General features: G+C 44.8%; 1 protein-coding gene across 16 annotated transcripts in view; it reads right to left on the minus strand.

Annotated features, from left to right (window-relative positions):
* EML6 (EMAP like 6) overlaps window positions 1–17,361 on the minus strand; it is a 388,832-nt gene that overhangs the window by 352,663 nt on the left and 18,808 nt on the right. Inside the window, exon 1 of one of the 16 annotated variants that reach the window (XM_070069108.1) lies at window positions 12,913–13,465. The exons of the other annotated variants lie outside the window; for them this stretch is intronic. Within the exon in view, the coding sequence (XP_069925209.1) occupies window positions 12,913–12,932 (20 nt within the window). The 5' untranslated portion in view covers window positions 12,933–13,465. Of the gene's footprint in view, window positions 1–12,912; window positions 13,466–17,361 lie in introns of those variants that run through there. 16 annotated transcript variants of the gene reach the window in all.

A 17,361-nucleotide genomic window follows, 5' to 3' on the forward strand; every position in this document is an offset into this window, starting at 1 on the left:
GAGAGAGCACGGGGCGTGAATAGATAGGGAACGTGGGGCTAGCGCGAGGCTGTGGTGCGGACGCGAAGGGCGCGGAGACCGCGGAGCGCGCGAAGCTGAGCAGCGCAGATAAGAGAAGCGCGGGCTGAAGCAGCGCAAAGCCGGGAAGCTGCCGCGGGGCGGCGAGGCGCCGAGAAGCAGCCTCGGGGCGGGCGCCGGGAAGCCGCAGGGATAAGAGAAACAGAAGTTTAGAAGTAAAATGAGAGAAATAGGAATGCTGGTAGATAGAAGTAAAATAGGAGAGATAGGAATGCCCGGAGGTAGAGAAATAGAGAAAAATAAGGCCTCCCATCAACATGGCAATGAGAGAGCTTGGATTCGGTCTGCCTTATTAGTAAGACGATAAGCACCTGTGGGCGGCTGCAGGTCACCGAAGACAGGCACGAATCAACATCAATAAGTCTCCCCACAATACGGCAATGAGAAGGCTTGGATTCGGTTTGCCTGATTGATAGGACTTGTAAGCACCTGTGGGCAACTCTAGCAAGCAGAGCAGAGTATGTGCCGCGGGGCACCGAAGACAGGCGCGTATCAACGCCAAAAATTTTTATAAAAAGAAAGGGGGATCTGTGGGGAGCAAGTCGGACTAGACTAAGTTACTGGAATTAGGACTTATTCTGTGCATCTGCTCTCCCACAATATGGCGCTGGGAGAGGAGAAAACAGCTTCTACGCAGCTGCCTCTTGCCAACTTGAGTGCTGACCTCCAGGAGCTGATCCTGCTCCTGATTGGAGGAGAGCAGCGTACTCGGCGTGTGGGCAGCCAAGTTGGGATTGGCAGAGGAGGACTATAAAGGAGAGAGGTGGCATGCACCAGGAACATCTAAGGGGAACATCTGAAGGAACACCTGTGCAGACCCCGAGAGAGCCGGCCGGCGGTGTGCCGCTCCCCCGCGGAAGTGGGGAAAGTGGCCAGGGGGAACCGCCCTTCCATGGAGGTGGAAGGGACAGTAGCCAACCCGGGAAGAACCAGCAGCAAACCCGGGGAGGGCCGAGCAGACGAAAGAACAGCGCAGGGTCCTGTGTCGTTCCTCCATGAAGACGGGGAGCGACACCGATACAGTTTGAGTCACTGAAGCTTCATGTGGATGTTTAATTCCTACCTAAGTTAGTAAGAGAGGTGATTTAACCCAACTCCAGTGTTCAAGGTGGGGCCCTTGGGAAGTGATTAGGATTAGACAAGGTCGCTAGAGAGGAGCCCTCATAACTGGAGAATAGGGAGAGAGACAGAGAGACACATGTACATAGACATGTATGCTCCCTGGTTCTGCCATGTGATGCTTTGTACTCCCCAAGACTCCGTCAGGAGAAAGACCATCATAGATGAGGCCCCACACCTTGCCGCCCCAGATTTGTAAGCCAAAATATCCTTTTTTCTTTATAAAGTGGTCTGCCTGGGCATTTTGTTATAGTAATCAAAAATGAACTATTATACACCTTCTAAATGCTGCCCACATCCCTTGGCAAGAGGATCCCTGTCATTCAAAGCTAGCATTGGCCAGTGGAGTCTTTCTCTTGCTACATCACTGCTACTCTCACGGGATCGCCCTCTCTGACAACCTTCTTTCACTTATGAGGATCTTCATGATTACACTGGGCCCATAGGGATAAGCCAGGATAATCCCCATTTCAAGATCTTTAATTTAATCACACTGGTACATTTGTAAAGTCCCTTCTGCCAAGTTAAGGCCACGGGTTCCAGGAATGATGACACAGACATCTTTGGAGGGACATCATCATTATGCCTTACCAGTGTTCAATTTTCTTTTCTTTTCTTTTCTTTTCTTTTTTTTTCTTTTTCTTTTCTTTTTTTTTTTTTTGACAGGCAGAGTAGACAGTGAGAGAGACAGAGAGAAAGGTCTTCCTTTTTCCATTGGTTCACTCCCCCAGTGGCCACTATAGCCCATGTACCGCGCTGATCCGAAGCCAGGAGCCAGCTGTTTCTCCTGGTCTCTCACGTGGGTGCAGGGCCCAAGCACTTGGGCCATCCTCCACTGCACTCCCTGGACACAGCAGAGAGCTGGACTGGAAGAGGAGCAACTGAACAGAATCCAGCGCCCCGACTGGGACTAGAACCCGGGGTGCTGGCGCCGCAGGTGGAGGATTAGCCTATTGAGCCATGGCACTGGCCAGTGTGCTCAATTTTATTATCAGAAAAAAAATTAAAAGTATAATATACTACTCTCTACCAGAACAGTTAAGACTGAAAGAGACAATTAATTCTAAGTAGTGGCATGAATGAAGAGAAACTAGAACTCTCAAAAGCTAGTGTATAAATTGGTACAACCACTTTTGGAAACTAGCAGTATGTCTATTAAGTTAAACATGTGCATCCCCTGTGATGATCTAGATACACACCATCAGGAAAGCACAAATCCTTCCACCAAAAGACACAAATAAGAATGTTAAGAGAAGCACGATTTATAGTAGCCCCAAACTAAAAACAACTCAAGTATTCAATAATAAATAGAATAAGTAAATTACATTCATGCTACAAAATAACATACAGCAAATAGAAAGAATGAACTATTGGTATATACAACAACACACATGAATCTCACAGACAGAATGTGGACCAATTCAAGAACCATGCCCAAGAGCACATATGGTGTGATTCAACTTCTGAAAAGCTCAACATCAGGCAGAGCTCATCTGTATAAGAAGGATCAGAGTGGTGGTCATCTTTAAGGGGCTCTGGGACTTAGCACTGTTCTCTCTCCAGGTGGTAGTTACATAGGTGTACTAGTAGTTATACAAGTATGGTATTATATAGGGATATTCACTTTGCTAAATTTCATCAAGCAGAATTCTGACAATTTATATGCTTTCTTTTCTGTTTTTTATTTATTTGAAAATTAAAATTACAATACTTTGGAAATTTATATTCATTAAATAAAAGTTAAAAAAAAGAAAATTAAAATTACAGAGAGAGAGACAGACAGAAAGAAAGAGGGAGAGACAGAGGGATCTTTCATCTGCTGGTTCACTCCCCAGTTGCCGGAACTGGGCTGGTCTGAACCCAAGAGCAAGGAGCTTCTTCCAGGTCTCCCATGTGGGCAGAGACTCAAGCACTTGGGCCACCCTCTGCATCCCAGGCCCATTAGCAGGGAGTTATATCAGAAGTAGAGCAGGGGCTGGTGCTGTGGCACAGTGGATTAATGCCCTGGCCTGAAGTGCTGGCATCCCATATGGGCACTGGTTCAAGACCCGACTGCTCCACTTCCGATCCTGCTCTCTGCTATGGCCTGGGAAGCAGTAGAGAATGGCCCAAGTCCTTGGGCCCCTGCACCCGCATGGGAGACCCGGAAGAGGCTCCTGGCTCCTGGCTTCGGATCGGCACAGCTCCAGCCGTTGCAGCCAATTGGTGAGTGAACCACTGGATGGAAGACCTCTTTCTGCCTCTCTTTTCTGTGTAGCTCTGACTTTCAAATAAATAAATAAATCTTAAAAAAAATCTATGTTATAAAAAAAAAGAAGTGGAGCAACCAGTATTAGAACTGGCACCCATATTGGGCCCCGGCACCACAGGCTGCGGCTTTACCCACTACAGCATGCCGGCCCCTATGCTTTCCTATATGTTATACTTTTACAAAAATATAAATAGATATTTGGTATCCAAGCATGGATACTCTTTTTCTTTCTGGTCTTATTTTCAAAATTTTGTTTAAGGAACATATTTTATGGTTATAATGTGGAGGAAAAAAGCACTTTAAAAAATAAATCAGCAGAAATGAGATTCCGTGAGGTGCCCAACAAATCTAAGTGGAGTGTATAGTTCAAACACAGTGTAACAAAAAACACTGGGTCGTGAGACTTGCTGAAAATGATGCCTTAGAGTGACCTCATCCTCACGGTGAGGAAAAAGGAAGGCAATTTTGGAATCTCGGTTATAAGCAGTACAGTTTACCTTCAAAATACTAAATATGTAAAATGCAAGCCTTTAAAGCATTCCAGGAATGACCACGAAATCCACAAGCCTATTGTCCTGATTTATTGAAACTGGACTACAAACGTCTTTTATATTCTCTTACTGCCTTAGTTTTTGGAGAGCACTTATTGGCCAGAAAGTAACAATAAATAATATCATAAATTGTGAAAAACAAACTTTGCACAATCAACCAAGAAAACTTTTAGGCTACTGTGTGCCAACGAGGAATGACACCTCTATCTGAACTACAAAATAAATTTTAAATAGAAGCCCACAACAGAACTTCAGTGACTTTTAAAAATGAATGTGTAGTTTAATAAGGAAATGGGGTTGGGAGGGAGGGGGAATGCTACTGTGCGCTATAGAGCATTTGCCCTTTCTTTTGTTACTCTTTCAAGATAATCATGTATTTTCTTTTCCTAGAAGTAGAAGTTCTAATTTAGTTCTCTTTGTTCCTCTTTGTTTTACATGAAATAACTAACGCTCCTTGTGAAATTTCTGCTCAGTATTCAAAGTAAATCTTCTGTTCAGAAGTTTCTATTTTTTCTATGCTCCAATCAGAGCCCTCCAAGATAAGAATAAGTTCATGTCCAAACTCCCTTATAACTTTTCATGTTTCTCAGGAATTAAACCAAGTCCATATCCTCCATACCAATAATCCAACAGGTTTCATATTTGCTATTTAACATGCCCTATATCATTCTGTTCTTTGCTTAGGGCAATTGTCCTTGTTGCCACAAACATGGCTCTGATTCTCAACCTTTGACCATCCTCTCCAAAGGGATAACAAACAAGGATCTATTGTTCTGTGGACTCATCTGTTCTCAGTATGATATGCTAAGCTCAACACCCTAACATTTTCTACGCTTTTGTGTGACCACCACTGTGAAATATATGTTGTTCTATTAAGCTTCTTTTTTATTTATTTATTTTTTTCAGAAATTACCCTTCCATTTCTCTGTGGCTCTGAGAGAACTGCCAATCACAACTCCTTGTCCTGGCCAGGCAATTGTGATACCCACTCTTGGCTATAGTCACATAGCCAAAGGAGGGTCACATGACCCATACAAGGCCGATCAGAGTGTCCTTCCCTGGGATCTTATAATCCAGGACTGGAAAAGCTCCTTGTTTACCCAGAGGGCCCTGGCTAAGAGGCTGTAAAGTAGAAGCCTTTCACGATCATGGCATCAACACTTTGCCCACCCCACAGCCTGAAAAAAAAAAAAAAAAAAAACTGCCAGCAGAAACAAAGAACAAGGCCAATGACCAGAGAGAACCACAGCCAAAAGATAAAGGTAAGACACTACTGACATTGTCGTTGAGTCCCTGTAGGCCCTGATGTCAGCACCAACCTGGAAATTTCCAGTGACATAAGCCATTAAATTCCCTTGTTTCCTAGGGCCGATTGGATTTGGGTTATGTTACTCTTAACCAGAAGTCTTTTTTTTTTTTTAATTTTTTAACAGGCAGAGTGGACAGTGAGAGAGAGAGACAGAGAGGAAGGTCTTCCTTTTTGCTGTTGGTTCACCCTCCAATGGCCGCTGCGGCTGGCACGCTGCAGCCGGCACACCGCGCTGATCCGATGGCAGGAGCCAGGCACTTATCCTGGTCTCCCATGGGGTGCAGGGCCCAAGTACTTGGGCCATCCTCCACTGCACTCCCTGGCCACAGCAGAGAGCTGGCCTGGAAGAGGGGCAACCGGGTACGGCGCCCCGACCGGGACTAGAACCAGGTGTGCCGGCGCCGCAAGGCGGAGGATTAGCCTAGTGAGCTGCGGCGCTGGCCAAAGCAAAGGCTATGCTTAACCAGAAGTCTTAAAACACCACAAACACTGCAGTGGTAGTGACGCCAGTGGCTAGCTGCTCTCATCAACTCTGACGACTTCCCAGAGGAGCAAGTTCTTCACCGTGTGGCCTGGCTGGAGAGTGAGTGACTGTGGGGCCATCTGAATGGCAAATTTTCCAGGTCAACCATTCTAGGTCTAAAAATGGAGTTCAGTCCCAGGAGTTGAGGTTTCTCAATCTGTGTTAGCAACTGAATTCTTCCCAGGCTGCATCCAAAAGCCAGACAGCAGGCTCTCGGGCTAGGCAGCCAGGCTAAGCGGATGTGGTGGGAAGGAAGTGAGCCATGGGTAGTCTTGGAGTTCACCACAGCACGATCTGCTGTGTGCTCCAGGGCATCGTGTTTTTGTCATAATCAATGTCTTTTCCATGCAAAGAAATTGCTGCCCCTTTGTTGAAGAAACAGATGATGAGGATTGTTACCTTTGCTTTCAACAAGTCTATCAAGAAACAAAGTTGATCTGAACCTAGCACTGAGCAGAAGTTCTTAGGAGAGGCCCAAGTTTTTTTTAACAGAGACCCCTCTGACAGCCTCAAATGGATATACCTTGATGCGTCTTCAGGTTAGAATCATGTCCTGACTTTACACTGCAAAATATCCCTGATTCTCACCATCAGATAACAACAACTGAGCGACAGAAATAGCCCAGGCAATTAGATATATTGGGCAATGGGGGTTTAGGGTGAGAAGCCTGGGTTTAAATTCCAGCTTGACAGTTATTAGCTGGTTGTCTTTGGGAAAATCACTTCAATTCTCTAGGCCTTGATTTCTTCTTTAGTGAAGGAAAATAATAACATCTACTCCAGGGACTTTCTCTGAGAATTAAATAACATAATGTGTGCAAAATGTTAAGCAAACTACCTAGCACATAATATATAGTTAATAAGTACAAATTGTCCATTTCATCTTCTCTGGGCATCAGGAGTAGGGAACATTTGGCCTGGGGGCCATAGAAGACCCGCAAAATCGCTTGGTCTGGTCTTGCCAAGGCAACTGGAGGCAGCACTAAAAATTCAATAAATCAGCCGGCACTGCAGCTCATTAGGCTAATCCTCTGCCTGCAGCACCAGCACCCCGGGTTCTAGTCCCGGTTGGGGCACCAGACTCTGCCCCAGTTGCTCCTCTTCTAGTCCAGCTCTCTGCTGTGGCCTGGGAAGGCAGTGGAGGATGGCCCAAGTGCTTGGGCCCTGCACCCCATGGGAGACCAGGAGGAAGCACCTAGTTCCTGGCTTCAGATCAGCATGGAGTGCCGGCTGCAGCGCGCCAGCCGTAGTGGCCATTTGGGGAGTGAACCAACGGAAAAGAAAGACCTTTCTGTCTCTCTCTCTCTCTCACTGTCTAACTCTGCCTGTCAAAAAAAAAAATTCAATAAATCTATAGCAGGCTCATTTTTAAGTTGATAATTTTATATAGCCTGCAAATGATGGTATAAATATCCAAAAGCCCTTGCAGGAAAAAGGTTCTCCATTCCTGCAAAACAAACTAGTAGCAGAACTATCTTATAGATAATAGCATAAAATAAATTCTTACTTAGAATATTATGATAGCAACTATATCATCATACATGAAATCAAAGCCAACAATGTTTGAATTTATTATTTAATATTTGAATATAATCTATTTCTTAGAGTCTTCAAATGTGTAGATGTCAGCATCAGTATTAAAGGGATCAAAGAAAAAAGAAGTCACTTTGCTTCCTCTCACCCATAAATGCCCCACTTCCTTAAATTATAAAATTCCTACATTCTTTCTAACTCCATGGGAGTTAAAAGGAATCCAATATGAGAGCAGCAGGAGCTATAAAGGACCATCACTCTCCTATATGCACACTGGTACATCTCTTTTGGGAAGGCAATTTCTCCGTATCTACCACATTATAAAACATACTCCTTGAGCCTGGTTGTTTTACCTCTAGAAACATGTGTTAGGGGGCTACTGCTGGGGTGCAGCAAATTAAGCTGCCCCTTGCAACAGTGGCATCTCGTATGAGCACCGGTTCAAGTTCTGGCTGTTCCACTTCCAATCCAGCTCCTTGCTAATGTGCTTGGGAGAGCAGTAAATAATGGCCCTAGTGCTTGGACTCCCGCCACCCATCTGGGAGACCCATATAGAGTTCTAGGCTCTAGGCTTCTATCCGGACTAACTCTGGCCATTGTAGCCATTTGGAGAAGGAACCAGCACATGGCAGACATCTCTCTCTCTCCTCTTTCTCTTCCTCCCACCCTCCTTCCTGCTCTCTCTCTCTCACCAACTCTGCCTTTCAAAAAAGTTAAATAATCTTAAAAAAAAAAAAAGAAATATACACTACAGAAACATGCATGTACTCCAAAAAGCATATGCTATAAGGATGCCCACTATAGTATTCTTTATAGTAGTCAACAGTCTAAAAAGTCCATCAAGAGGAATGCTTGGATATGAAACAGAGATTGAATTGACAAATTAGAAGTTCAGGGGTTGTTCTGGTAGCTGTAAAGTAGGGAAACACTAGCCTCTGAATCAATTCAATAATAATGTGTTGGGTATCTTCTCCATGTCAGGCCTTGTGCTGGGTCAGTGACACCAACACCGAACAAAGCAGAATTGTCCCTTAACCAGAAGAAAAAACAAAATCAAACTCCATATTCTCCAATCTAGGTAAGTTCTTATAAGATTGCCTTCCCTAACACCCATGATTTTTAATCTGTACTTTCAATTAAGAATCATATAAAAACATTACCACCAGGATATGGCACCGTGGCTCACTTGGTTAACCCTCCACCTGTGGCGCTGGCATCCCACATGGGCACCGGGTTCTAGTCCTGGTTGCTCTTCTTCCAGTCCAGTTCTCTGCTGTGGCCTGGGAATGCAGTGGAGGATGGCCCAAGTGCCTGGGCCCCTGCACCAGCACGGAGACCAGGAGGAAGCACCTGGCTCCTGGCTTCAGATCAGTGCAGTGCCGGCCATAGAGGCCATTTGGGGAGTGAACCAACGGAAGGAAGACCTTTCTCTCTGTCTCTCTCTCTCTCTCTCACTGTCTATGACTCTACCTGTCAAATAAAAAAATATTACCACCAAAACACTGGGGCATACTTGTGTGAAAAAGAAATAAAGCTATTTTGAGTCTTTCTTTGACTCCATAACAACATAGTTTTGAAAACTCTGTGTTTTATCTTACTGGTTATTTCTCCTGAGTTTTCTGTCAAATAGCTGTAATTTCTTTTTCTGGTAGGTTCCCAAAAGAAAAATCAATAAACACTTGTACCCTCTATAATTTGTGCAATAAACTTCACTAAAAGGAATCCATTTTCTCCAGAATTACTGGGACACCTTGCACATGTTAATGTAAAAATGAGATTTAATGCTATAACGAGTACTCAAACAATATATTTCACTTTGTGTTTCTATGGGGGTGCAAACTGTTGAAATCTTTACTTAATGTATACTAAACTGATCCTCTGTAAAAAAAAAAAAAAATCAACTCCCAACTTGACTCTCACTGGGATTAAACATGACAATAGGTCTGATCTGATTTCATCATCATTTAAAAAAAATCATCTATTATTTTTCACTTTATGTTTCTGTGTGGGAGCAAACTGTTGAAATCCTTACTTAATGTATACTAAGCTGATCTTCTGTATATTAAGACAATCGAAAATGAATCTTGATGTGAATGGAAGGGGAGAGGGAGTGGAAAAGGGGAGGGTTGTGGGTGGGAGGGACGGTATGGGGGGGAAGCCATTGTAATCCATAAATCGTACTTTGGAAATTTATATTCATTAAATAAAAGTTAAAAAAAAGAGTATAAAATTTAGCCAGATACAAAATTAGGATGAGTAATAACGACTCAGTTCTGTATTCCTAGTATTCATGTAAAGTAGTTGCAGATAAATTTCTACAACTTAGTTATGAATAAGAAAGATGAGGACATTTATAGAAACAAGAATTGTGAAACAGTTTTCCACATATATCTCAAGGTTCTTGCATAGTTTTTCATCTTTTAAGTACAAATAACATACCATAAAATTAGACTAATTAGTATAGTAATTGGCTTAGGGCTCAAATAAATAAAATAAAGAGCCTGAAATAAATTTAAAATTTTAATTCCTCTTACAATTAACACTTTTTATTGCCATTTTAGTGCTGAGTAAGAATTAACTTCATTCTTTTTGTGGGCTTCAGACATACATACTATATTCTCATAGCCTGGCAACAAGTAAGGCTATGGCAGAATGTATAGAATGTATCACATTTATTTAGTTCCTATATCAGTTTCTAGAACCCTGAACAAGGCTCATTTAAATCTAAAACAAGAGTTTTAAGAACTCATTATCAATTTCCACTAGTCTGACTTTCTGGGATCATGTCCTGATGTCATTATTTTCTGGCTACCTTTCGTCATTTGCCATCATTCAAATATCAGCCTAGCATCTTACCTTATTATCCAGAAAGCACATCTGGCATGGAAAGGGTGCCCTTTGCTCGACTTGCTTCCTGTGGGGTTGAAAAGGTGAAGCGACTGCTCTGAAAGCATGAACATCTTAGCCTCTCAAGTCATGCTAGTGTAGTTATGAAAACAAGTGAATCATTTCACCAACTTGGTGATGTTCTAAAATTCCTTAATTGGGGTGGGCAGTTGGAACAGTGGTTAAGTCACTGTCTGGAAAACCTGCATCCCACATCAGGATGTCTGGCCCGAGTCCACCTACTCCTCCTTTGATCCAGCTTCCTGCTAATGCACATCCCAGAAGCAGTAGATGATGGCTCAAGTACTTGGGTCCCTGCCACTCACATAGGAGACCCAGATAGATTTCTGGCCTCCTGGCTTCAGCACAGCCAAGTCCTGGAGTGAATCAGCAGATGGAAGATCTCTCTCAGTCTTTTTCTCTCTCAAATAACATGAAAACACATGTTTACTAAATGTTATGTGCCTCTTTGGCATTTAATATAATGACTTTTTAAAAATCTATAGTTGGAATGTCTATGAATGCAGAAGGAAAAAGGTCAAATGAGGATTTGTACTCATTCCCTATGTGCATGGGCTGTAGAAAATCCCAGTGCTCCATAATGCAGTTTGTCTGAGGGCACACAGTGCCAAGGGTGGGGAAAGTACCTTAGACATCCCCTGTCTGACATCTAGTGACCACTTCTAGGATATCTGCTGAGCAATTGCTTCCTCCATGTGGCACCTCTGGCAATCACGGGTGGCATGCTACTGCTCAATACGTTCAGTGATTTTTTTTTCTTTTTTTTTCAGCACCCAGAAGGAAAAAGCCAGTTGATGAATTAGCTTCTGAGGTTCGAGAGATATTTGGATAAAACTAGGACATGTATGGAATTAAATATATCTATAAACAGATCAATCATTTTCCATCTATAAAACAAAAAAATATTTAAAAAGAGAAGCTGCTCTAGCTCAGGAAAGAAAAACAAGTTCTGAATTATTTGAAACGTGAACCTATGATTCAGTCTTGGCAGTATGATACACTCTAACGATTAACAAAAACACACAAAAAAGCTATTTTCATTTTCTTTATTTTTATTATTTACCTACTTTTGCTAAAGCACTTAAATATAATGTTGTGTAAGTCTTGAAAAATAACAAATCACCATAAAACCAGGTGAAATGATAAGCCTGTACCCTGAGACAATAATAGATTTTCTTTTTCCTTCTTTTTTTTTTTTTTTTTTTTTTTGACAGGCAGAGTGGACAGTGAGAGAGTGAGAGAGACAGAAAGGTCTTTCTTCTATTGGTTCACTCCCCAAATGGCTGCTACTGCCGGCGTGCTGCGCTGATCCGAAACCAGGAGCCAGGTGCTTCCTCCTGGTCTCCCATGTGGGTGCAGGGCCCAAGCACTTGGGCCATCCTCCACTGCACTCCCGGGCCACAGCAGAGAGCTGGCCTGGAAGAGGGGCAACCGGGACAGAATCCGGCGCCCCGATCAGGACTAGAACCTGGTGTGCCGGCACTGCAGGCGGAGGATTAGCCTATTGAGCCACGGCGCCGGCCAACAATAATAGATTTTCAATCTCTGCTTTGTTGCTCTTTTAAAGCAAGTAGGCCCTCTTGGTTAAAGACTGTTTGGGGAAGAACAGACACAGTCGATGGTCACTTTGCACCCTCATTCAGTGTTCCCTCCTGAAGCAGATGGCATCCCGGGGGTGCTGAATCTACCAGAATAGGTGCCTGTGAGCAAGAGGAAGCACCGTATGCCATACGTGGGCATGTAGGCCTAACTGGGCTACACTCTGCTGTTGCCTCCAATCCTACTCACTGTTCCAGCTCTCTGGCGTCTGTCCCACACCACTGCAACAAACCCGCTCTTCCCTCCAGCTCTTCAGAGTCCCAGTCCTGGCTCACCTTGTTGCAGCGTTCCACAGCTGGCCCTTCTACCGCCAGCCCCAGTGAAACGCACACAGGGCCTTTGGTTCATTCCATCGCTTCCAACACCCTGAACTCCCCCAGTCTTCCCACATCTGCCCCTTCTCAAGCCCCTTTATGCTCCTCTTCCCCTCCTCAGTACTTAAAGGTAGAGGTATAGCCAAGAGCTCTCTCTGAAGCCTCATCCCTTCCCACGTCGCATGCTCTCCTTTGACTTCATGCATGTGGCAACCATCAGGAATGTCTCCTGGCAGGCTCGCAAGGTCCACACAGGGGCAGTGTTGTGGTTCAGTACATAAAGCCACTGCCTGCGAAGCCTGACCCAGCCTTGGCCCTTGTGGCCATCAAGGGAGTGAACCAGCAGATGGAAGATCTCTCTCTCTCTGTGTGTGTGTGTGTGTGTGTGTGTCTTTCAAATAAATGGATAATTTTTATTTAAAAAAAAAATAAAAAAGCTCCATGCAATGCAGTGGTTCTCACTTCACCCATCTGGCCACCACTCACAAAAGGGACTATCTTATCTGATCTCCACCCAGCCTCCTTTCTGAGGGTCAGATCAGCAATTAAGATCACCAACTTTCTCTGTCCTTAAAAATATTAGTTAATATCAGCATCAATTTACTTCAAAATTGAATTTATTGTTCCTGTCACACCCATCTGTCTCTCCAAACACGGCAACACTCACCCAGCCTGGAGTCAGAAGCAAGAGTATCCTAAGTCTTGTCTACCTGGAGACTCTCTCTTACCTTAAAGACTCCTCCATCATCCTCTCTCTTGGGAAGCTTCTCAACGCTGCATGCCACAGGTACTCCCTGCTCTCTACACCCACCACGCCTCACTTCTCACCAGGATGCCTCCAGGGCAGGGCTTATGGCATGTGTGTGTGTGTGTGTGTGTGTGCAGCACCATACACAGAAATTCCTATCCTGCCAGCACCTAACATAGTGCCTGGCACCTAGAAAAGCTCTCACAAAATATATGTTAAGTAAAACAGTAGCAAGATCTCTTCTAGACACTTCTAATTTCCAAAGTCAATTTGCCTATAGTCCTTTCATGATCGGCATGCCCAAGACAGGCCACCATCCTCCTGCCCATAAACCTGCTCCTCCTGTTTGTTCCCTCACAGCACCACCACCTTCCCTGCCAGCCCAAGCTCCTTTGCCTCCACCCTCTCTCCTACTTCCTCACATCCCATTCCTGCTCCCTGTGCCTCTTCCCCCGTCTCCTTTCTTGCTTCCCTGCCAATGATCTTGATGTTTTCTCACACCATCTCCCACTCCCACTGTCCATGCTTTTTTTTTTTTTTTTTTTTTTTGACAGGCAGAGTGGACAGTGTGAGAGAGAGACAGAGAGAAAGGTCTTCCTTTTTGCCGTTGGTTCACCCTCCAATGGCCGCCGCTGCAGCCGGCGCACCGCGCTGATCCGATGGCAGGAGCCAGGATCCAGGTGCTTTTCCTGGTCTCCCATGGGGTGCAGGGCCCAAGCACCTGGGCCATCCTCCACTGCACTCCCTGGCCATAGCAGAGAGCTGGCCTGGAAGAGGGGCAACCGGGACAGAATCCGGCGCCCTGACCGGGACTAGAACCCGGTGTGCCGGCGCCGCAAGGCGGAGGATTAGCCTATTGAGCCACGGCGCCGGCTTCACTGTCCATGCTTTTTCAAAAAAGCATTTTTAAAAACTAGATCAGGGGCCGGTGCTGTGGCATAGCAGGTAAAGCCACTTCCTGCAGTGCCAGCATCCCGTATGGGTGCTGGTTCCTGTCCCAGCTGCTCCACTTTCAATCCAGCTCTCTGCTATGGCCTGGGATAGCAGTAGAAGATGGCCCAAGTCCCTGGGCCCCTGTACCCACGTGGAAGACCAGGAAGAAGCTCCTGGCTCCTGGCTTCGGATGGGCCCAGCTCTGACCATTATGGCCATTTGGGGAGTGAACCAACAGATGGAAGACATATCTCTCTTTCTTTCTCTCTCTCTCTCTCTTTCTCTACTTCTCTGTAACTCTTTCAAGTAAAATAAATAAATATTAAAAAAAAAACTAGATGCAATTACAGTCATTGCCTTGTTTTAAAGCATCGATGGCTCCCTTCTACATTTGCGTTTTTATCCTAGTCAAATGTGGTGACGTCGCCTAACACGTTTCTGCGAAATCCACCCCACCCCAACTCCAGGGTCACTTTGTCACCAAGGACATTCTCATGGGTTTACATTTCTTTTCCCAGAGCCATTGCTACTAGCTCTTGTTTTCCCCTGAGCCGTCACCAGCCAGGTGATAGCTAAGTGGGTCCTTCTTCTCCCTACAAGAGACTGATAAGACAAAGCAACCCTCTAGCTCACAAGGCCAACTGCTTGAGCCAGGCATTCTAAGTAAGCCATGTCATTATTTCTCCCTATGTTCTCCAGCTAAATTACTCATTGCTCAGTGCACAGGCCCTGTACTGTGCAGTACATGTCTGCACTTGAACAGTGACCTTGACTTGCAATGCTTTCCCCCACTCCGTCTGCCAGCTAGACTTGAAACATCCTTCTAGATTCACCCACATGCCACCTCTTCCAGAAAGGGTTCTCCCCAAATCCCACTGCTCAAATCCACTTTTCTTTTCCTATTGTTTAGGATAGAGATTTTCACAGATGACGTATGAGATGATTTTGGGGGGTGTGTTGAGAAAATGTAATTCATATGTAAATTGCTATTTTGTGTTCTATAATATGTTGGCTCAACAGTACAAGCATATAATTTATAAACAAGCAAATGCTCCCATATTGGGAGGTGTTCAAAATTGCTTTACTGAGTGGGTGGGTAAACAATCAAAAATATTTGGAGACTGTGATTCTAGCTTTACGTTCTTCATAATGGGCTTTGTGTTTAAGGCAATTATGCTCTCTCCGTCTCATCTTCCTTTTTTTCATAACAAAAAGAACATGGCTTTGGAGTCAATTAGAAATGAATTCAGGGGCCAGCGCTGTGGTGCAATGGGTTAACGCCCTGGCCTGAAGCACCGACATCGCATATGGGCACCAGTTCGAGACCCAGCTGCTCCACTTCCTGTCCAGCTCTCTGCTATGGCCCAGGAAAGCAGTAGAAGATAGCCCAAGTCCTTGGGCCCCTGCACCCACGTGGGAGACCCGGAAGAAGCTCCTGGCTCCTGGCTTCAGATTGGCGCAGCTCCGGCCATTGCGGCCATTTGGGGAGTAAACCATCGGATGGAAGACCTCTCTCTCTGCCTCTCCTCTCTCTGTGTAACTCTGACTTTCAAATAATAAATAAATCTTTTAAAAAAAAAGAAATGAATTCAAAGCCGAATCTGTCAATTACCAGCTATGTGACTGCACCTCTGATATTCTGCAGGATTAATGGGGAAAATATCTGTAAAATACTTGTATGGACATGTGTGTACACAAATAAAAGGCCTTACTTGAGGCCTAGTGAGGTTTCTTTCTCTTTCATGTCCTACTTCCACTCACTCTGCAAACTCTTTGTGCACTTCATTTACTCGGAGTCTCACAGTCAGCTACGTGGAGGTCTGGAGGAAGAAGCTGGGGAACAAGTCATTAGTGGTAGAATCAGATGGCAGCCCAGGGCTGACCGCTCTGACGCGCAGCTTTGCCCACATTCATGTCTCTAGGACACAGAAGGGCTGGGAGTCTGGATGAACACAGTGGATAGAAACACAAATGCAAAGTCCCAGTCGGCCCTCCATGTCCATGGATTCCACATCCATAAATTCAACCAGCCATGGATCAAAACCACTCAGAAAACAAAAACTGCATCTATAATGAACATGCACAGAATATTTTTCTCATTGTTCCCTAAATCACACAGCATAATAACTTCTTACATAGCATTTACATGGCATTGGTTATTGCAAGTCATCTAGAACTACAGGAGGATGCACACAGGTTACATGCAAACACTACACCATTTTATATAAGGGATTGGACCCTGTGGGATTTTTAGTATCCATTGAGTCCTGGAACCAAGCCCCCACAGATACTGAGGGATGACTAGAGCATAATGTGAGAAGTGCTCTCAGAGAGGTATGGAGAAAATGCTGCAGGGGTATGGAGAACAAAGAGCTTTATTCTGTCTGCAGAAATCAGGGAGAGCTTCACAGAGGTGGTGGCACTGAAGTGGTCCACACATCTACCCCTAGAGACACCTAGGAGGGAATTCTAGGCAGCAGGGCAGTGGGCAGTAACATATTCAGATAGAGACTATCTGAGTCACTGCAAGGGTATGGTGTGATGGGAGCAAAGTAGGGAAGGGAACAGTGCTGGCAGGAGGTAGGCTGGGGCCCCATTCCAGAGGCAGTGGAGCCAGCAGGGGTTTTTATGCAAGGCAGGAACAGATCCCATCTGTGCGTAGAAGGCTAGTCCCAGTGCTAGCACAGGGCAGGGATTCCAGAACCTAAAGCCACTTGGGAGAAGCCTTCTTTGTTCCCTTTACTGACTTGGTTTGTCCATTATTGGGAATGCAAACTCTACATCTGGTCAGGCTGCCATGCCAGGTTATTCCACTGTGACTACCTCCTGTCCATCGTAAATAGTTTCTTGAGGTGAGGGACAACGTAGATAGCATGCTTCTCAACAAACCCTCACCACCAGTTACAGCATCCATTGATCTTTCTAACTCCATCGTCCCATCTCTATGGAACGACTGGCTTTCTACACAAGAGGAGCTCTCCCTTCTCCCCACTGAGTTACTTAGGCTTTGTGGGTGCATGGAGCCTTACTTGATTCAATGGGTTATAATTCATGTTAAAATGGCCCCAGATGTGACCACTGGCAGTCCATTCAAATTGGCTCTTGTATTATTTTAATATCTCCCTTGTTCTTTGAGCACTGCTGTACTTCCTAGCAAAGGTCCATTGTGCACTTTGCCTGCCCTGGGCCTGGGATTGGCATTTTCACCCAGAGTTCTGGTGTTTATGGAGAATGGTACTGGGAAACTCAATGCTGGGTGCTCAGTGTGTTCCTGGAGTGATGTGTCATTGCTTCTTGGGCCTCTCCATGGACAGAACAAGGAAACGTGTCTCTCTCTCTCCATCTATCTATTTATATATCTAGGTCTGTATTTCCAAGGGAAATTTTTATAAAAAATACATATTTTGGGGCTTCATATCCAAACTACTGAATCAAAATCCTTAGGCATGGGCTCATGAATCTGTATTTTCTGAAAGGTCAGGTTTCTGAGCAGAGG

This window comes from Oryctolagus cuniculus, chromosome 2 (assembly GCF_964237555.1).
Source record: "Oryctolagus cuniculus chromosome 2, mOryCun1.1, whole genome shotgun sequence".
Taxonomy (NCBI): domain Eukaryota; kingdom Metazoa; phylum Chordata; class Mammalia; order Lagomorpha; family Leporidae; genus Oryctolagus; species Oryctolagus cuniculus.